Source organism: Musca vetustissima, unplaced genomic scaffold (genome assembly GCF_032173495.1).
Source record: "Musca vetustissima isolate MV318-11 ecotype Yass unplaced genomic scaffold, APGP_CSIRO_Mvet_v1 utg2113, whole genome shotgun sequence".
In the NCBI taxonomy this organism is placed as follows: domain Eukaryota; kingdom Metazoa; phylum Arthropoda; class Insecta; order Diptera; family Muscidae; genus Musca; species Musca vetustissima.
This window is the reverse complement of record NW_026882469.1, coordinates 212,937-219,538: the sequence shown is the minus strand read 5'-3', so window position 1 is coordinate 219,538 and position 6,602 is coordinate 212,937. Positions and strand designations below refer to the sequence as shown.

The 6,602-nt window shown below is 33.1% G+C and overlaps 1 protein-coding gene across 1 annotated transcript; it reads left to right on the top strand.

Annotated features, from left to right (window-relative positions):
• Positions 1 to 228: 228 nt before the first annotated feature.
• Positions 229 to 708, top strand: LOC133328917 (pupal cuticle protein Edg-78E). Its single transcript, XM_061537427.1, has 2 exons — positions 229 to 246; positions 334 to 708. Exons 1-2 carry the CDS (start codon positions 229 to 231, stop codon positions 706 to 708), a joined length of 393 nt encoding a protein of 130 aa, XP_061393411.1.
• Positions 709 to 6,602: the final 5,894 nt, after the last annotated feature.

Below are 6,602 nucleotides of genomic sequence, written 5' to 3'. Positions count from 1 at the left end.
ATATGCTAATTAGCGGAAATATTATGACGATACTTAAGAAAAACAAGAAACATTTTATCAAAAACGTTGGACGAAGAAACAACGGCAAAGAATTTGCGGACAAAACGAGGAATCCACAACAAAAAGAAGCTACAAGAGAGCTTCTACACACCATTGGATTTACAAACAAAAACTCAAAACTACATTTTGGATTACCGATTTTCAAGAAGTGCAAGAAGGCTTTACAACATGCCCACCAAAGAATTTGTAAGTCTGGCGGAGGAAAAATCAAATTCCTAATAATTTCAATTTCATTGGGGACTTTTCTATTTCTTTCTATTCCTCCTCGTACAGCTCAACCTATTGGCAGTGTTATTCCTGTTAATCACAACAACAGTCACTAGGACGACTGCGGATGAAGACGAACATAATGCAAAAATTACCGATTTTCGTATAGCTCCTGCCGATGAAAAAGGTGTTTTCAAATATGCCTATGCCACCAGTAATGGTATTTCTGTACAAGCAGCTGGCAGCCCACTGGAATCAATTGGCATCTATAGTTACACATCGCCCGAAGGCGTACCCATTGAGGTGCGTTATATTGCCGATGAATTAGGTTTCCATGTTGTTGGGCGCCATTTACCCCGTCCACCACCAATACCGGATTATATTCTACGCTCAATTGAATACATCAAAGCCCACTCGACACCAGCGCCACCTACAGAATAAAGTGGAGATTTGTATTTTTATTGAGTTATTATTTTTTCTCTTAGTTTGTAAGTAGTTAATAATATTGTTAAATTGTTTTTTTGTTTAATCTATTTAGTGAAGTGAAAATATTGACTATATATTTTGTTAAGTGATCAGTATTTGAAAAGACAAAAAAAAAACACAAGAACCGCATACAAATAAATTATTTATAGTTAATATGAAAACAAAAAATATATTTTTTTAATATTTTTCAAGATGGGAGGATTGAAAACGTGGAATTAACAGAAAACCAGTGAGCGCAGCAGTATAGTCGGACGAAAATCTAACTTCCACGAAAATCTAACTTTCTGTGGTACTGAGCTTGGGCAATACTTCGCGATATTTGCACCATTTTGACGACTAGAGGTCAACAAATATTATTATTACTAATATTCAGTACAGCCCTTCTAATTACTTGTCCAGATTTCCTTCACCGTGGATTATGTTGTAATGTTCGGCTTTCAATTGTGGCCTATAGATCGACTCGAAAAAACACAAAAGATTAAGTTTTCGGTCCACTTCATTACAAAATTATTATCTGATCATCACCGAAAATTATAGGCGTTGTCCTTGACCATACCTGGATCCTCATAGAAATTTTCAAAGCGATCCGCGCTATATTTTCACCCTCTAATGTGGTAATGGTTTACAAAATAATATATGAATACGTAAGCACCTGTAAATATTGAAGTGTAACTCCCACATCCGAGTATATACGACAATGTAATTGGTATCAATTTAAAGGTCAACCACTACTCCTGGATATACTATCAACTTCTTGGGTCTATATTCTTTAGGGGAAAATATATACGCTATAGAATAGAATTTTTGTCATTTTTCACACAAAAGTCGGGGTCCATTTGACCCGCCAAATATTGACCGATCTTTATCAAAACAGGCTTGCTAATTCCCCCTTCTCCATGTAAAAATTCGCGAAGTTTGGGCCATAATTCCGGCCTCTAGAGCGACCAGAAAAGCCTACAAAAATTAAATATTTGGTCCATTTCATCTCCTAAATATTAACCGACCTTTACCAAAAGCAATAGGGGTCTTCATTGGGCCGAACCCGTCCTACATGCAAAATGTCGTGAAGATTGGTTCATAACTGTGGCCTGTATCGTGTTAACAAATTATAATGGACAGACGGATGGACGGACACACATTTCTAGATCGACTCAGCTAGTCGAGATAGTTTTGGAAAATTTTTACTTATGTGTACAAAAAGTACTAAATCGTACTATAATTGGTACAATTTGGATTTCATTGTTCCCGATAGAGCGGGAATGAAATTTGGAGTCAGGATCATTGTAGGGGTGTAGGATTAGGGTCAGGATTCAGTTTAACAAATTAATACTTATGGGTACTAAATGGTACTAAATTTGGTACCATTTGAATTTTAGGTGAACCAATGAGATAGAATCATGAAATTTGGATTCAGGATCACTATTGAGGTCTAAGATTGAAATATGTAGGAAGTTTTGGAATTTGTACTAATGTGTACTAAATTTGGTACAATTTAAATTGTGGGTGCAACGATAGAGTTGAAATCATGAAATTTTGATTTAGGATCAATGTGGAAGTGTAGGATTGGGGTATGTAGGAAGTTTTGGAAATTGGTACTATTGTGTACTAAATTTTGTACAATATGAATTGTGGGTGAATCGATAGTGTTGGAATCATGAAACTTGGAATTTGGATCACTGTGGGGTGTTGGTTTGGGGTAAGAAAGAGATTCTGGAAATTCATACTACTTTGTACTAAATTTGGTACAATTTAAATTGTGGGTGAAGCGTACAATATGAATTGTGGGTGAATCGATAGTGTAGGAATCATGAATCTTGGAATTTGGATCACTGTGGGGTGTTGGTTTGGGGTAAGAAAGGGATTCTGGAAATTCATACTACTTTGTACTAAATTTGGTACAATTTAAATTGTGGGTGAAGCGATAGAGTTGGAATCCTGAAACTTGAATTTAGGGGCAAATCGTGGAAAATCGTACTACTGTGTACTAAATTTGGTAAAATTTGAATTATGGGTATACCTATAGAGTGGGAATCCTGAAACATGTATTTAGGATCACTGTGAAGATGTAGGATAGGGGTATTTAGGAAGTTTTGGAAATTAGTACTACTGTATACTAAATTTGTTACAATTTGAATTGTGGGTGAACCGATAGATTTGGAATCCTGCAACCTGGATTTAGGATAACTGTGGGGGTGTAGGTTTGGGGTAAGTAAGACGTTTTGGAAATCTGTACTAAGTGTACTTAATACGGTACAATTTAAATAGTGGGTAAACCGATAGAGTTGGAATCCTGAAACTTGGATTTAGAATCATTGGGTTAAGTAGAAGGTTTTAAAAATTCGTACTACTATGTACTAAATTTGTTACAATTTAAATTGTGGGTGAACCAATAGAGTTGGAATCCTGAAATTTGAATTTGGAATCATTGAGAGGGTGTAGGATCGAGGTATGCAGAAAGTTTTGTTGGATGGTTGAGCAGGGTACTTGTGGAAATGATGTGTGCTAATTGGAACTAAATTTGGTCAAATTTGGATTTGGGTGAACCTTTAGAGCTCGGATCATGAAATTTGGTAGTAAATGGTATTCAAATATAATTTTTGGTCGATAAACTGAGCATAAAATCAGAAAATTTGTACTAAATTGTACTCAAATATAATTTTTGGTCGATAAAATGAGCATGAAATTTTACATATTTTTCTCAACAACCAAAACAATTCCTGCTTTTCTTTGTCTAAAAAAACAGAACCTGTTTTTTATTTTCTTAATCTCAGAGACTAAACTTTTAAAATTTAATTTTTTAAATAACAACTCAACATCTGGTATTTTTAAGAACCATACGGGTGGTTTTAATATATTTTTAGAGCCAAAACAGCTGCTTTGATGATTTAAAAAAAATTATTATCTAAGGAAAAATCGGAGTTTATAAATTTTAAATTAAATTATGAGAACAGCACGGACTGGATTTTTTAATATATTTAAATATTCCGAGTGTTCCGTGATTATGACTCTAATTTATTTAAGAGTCATTTAGTTTTTCATTACTGCTTCCTGATTAATGTGATTTCATTAGAAATATATTAGATTTAGTATCAGTTCATATACATTTTGCAAAGGTGAAATATAGGATTTGAAAAAAAAAATATATCCATAAATGTTAAGAACATCTTAAAAACATTCTAAAAAAAAGTCTAGCCAAGGCCTATAATGACGCTAATACAACATTTGATACACATAATAAGGTTTGTGCGTATTTAACCAGTTTGGGGTATAATAATAACATATTTTAAAAATTTTCAAAAAAATAAAAAACTAATGTCTTCCTTAATGCAATTTAATAAGTAGACATGTTATTGAAATTTTCTATATCAAAAAGAAAAAACTATGCAGCTGTTAAAACTAGAAAAAAATTAAAAAAAAAACAGAATTCAAAATATAATGGCAACAATCAAAGCTGCACCTTGACCTGTTTTAAAATGAAACCAGCACGCATAGAGAGAAAACAAATTAATATATAAAACGGGCAAATTACAAATCAACAAATGTTGACTTTATTAAAATCATCGTTTTTTTGTTTTTTTATTATTATTAATATTCAAATTCAAATAAAAAAATAAAAAATGAACTAAAAACAAATTCCACGAACCTAACATATATTTATGCATGGCTTTGTGACATTTTTTTCGTATTATAATTTTTTGTTTTCATGTCATATCTTAAATGACATAGGAAACCCCCCACAACATATGATATGATTTCTTTTGTTGTTGTTAAGATTAATTTGTTTTGAATGGTTATAGGCAATCCAATGTGTGAATCAACCGTTGGAGTTAACACAATAAAAGAAGTATCAATTCAAAAAAAACTAAAACAAGAATTTCCGCACATTTTTTTATTGAAATAATCCATCAATGTTATTCGTAGGTATTTTAAAATTTTGTCTCGCTAACTGTCCGGTATCTGATAACTGATCGGTATGGAGTTCTTCATAGAAAATATTTTATTTTTTTTTTTACTTCGAATTGAGAAGATCAAAAGCCAGTATTTTTTAATATATTCATAGACGGGTGTACTGTATTTAAGAGAATGATTTTTTTGTGTGAATAACATAAAGAGAAATATTTTTAATATTCTCTTTATTAAGCAAACTAATAAACAATTATTTTTAGACATTAAACCGTAATAGGCCGAAAGGGTATTTCAGAAATAAAATAAAGAATTCACATTTTTATACCCTTCACCACACTGTGGAACAGGGTATTATGTCTTTGTGCATATGTTTGTAACAGGCAAAAGGAAACGAGATAGACACATGGTCCCTTTATGCATAGAATCACTTTCTGAGTCGATTTACGCATGTCCGTCCGTCTGTCCATGTTAAATTGTAAACAAAGTACAGGTCGCATTTATGATCCGAATTGGATGAAATTTGGCACAGTTCATTTATTTGGCCCAAGGACGAACCCTATTGAAATTGGGAAAAATCGGTTCAGATTTAGATATAGCTCCCATATATATTTTCGTCCGATTTAAGGTAAATGGTGCATCAGTGTCCCATATATCTTTCGATTTGCACGATATTTGGCATAACGTACTGAATTGAGCCTAAAATGATGTCTGCCGAATTTCGAGAAAATCGGTCCCGATTTAGATATAGCTCCCATATATAGTTTCGTTCGATTTTAAGTAAATGGTACACAAAAGTCCCTATATATCTTTCGATGTGCATGGAATTTGGCATAACGTACAGAATTGGGCCTAATGTGATGTCTGCCAAGTTTCGAGAAAATCAGTACCGATTTAGATATAGCTCCCATATATACTTTCGTCCGATTTTAAGTAAATGGTACACAAAAGTCCCTATATATCTTTCGATTTGCACGAAATTTGGCATAAAGTACTGAATTGAGCCTAACATGATGTCTGCTAAATTTCGAGAAAATCGGTCCCGATTTAGATATAGCTCCCATATATAGTTACGTCCGATTTTAAATAAATGGTACACAAAAGTCCCTATATATCTTTCGATTTGCACGAAATTTGGCATAACGTACTGAATTGAACCTAATGTGATGTCTGCCAAGTTTCGTGAAAATCGGTCCAGATTTAGATCCGATTGTAGGTAAATGGTGCACTAAAGTCCCTATATATCTTTCGTACTGAGCTGAGTCTCGTGAAAATCGGTTCAGATCTATATATATATATATATAAATATATATATATTCCCATAGTGGTGAAGGGTATCATATAGTCGGCTCCGTCCGACTTTACTACTTTCCTTAATGGTTTTTAATTTGTTTTTTTTAATGCCTTTGAAAACTCCGATTTTTTTTCAACACACGACCAGTAGTAGCGTGGATTTTTAAGAGTATTCATTTAAGGACCGACTGAAACGTGAACTTTTTTAAATTATTTATACCTTTAGCCATATATGTACCTAATGAGGGTATATACTCTTTGATACGACAAATATGTGCCTCATCGAAATATTGTTTTTAGGCCCATGTTCCTTTGGACCAAATCGGTTTTAAACAATTTGGAGTCGATTTACAAATGTTCGTCCGTCTGTCTGGCTAGCTGGTGCGCTTCGTCGATTTCATTCAAACTTTGCACATCGTAATAGTCGTTTCAAACTTAAATCATGTTAGAAGATTGGGGAATATCGGTCCACTTCTTCTGGTACCTCACACACACAGATAGTCAAAATGTAGCTAAAATTAATTTTGTAATATCATGCGAACGGACTATCCAATTTGAACCAAACTTTGCACAAACTAATATTTTTACCAAGCCCTTATATAATTGAAATGTGGGACTTATCGACAAAAATTCAAAATTTTAAATTTTATAAA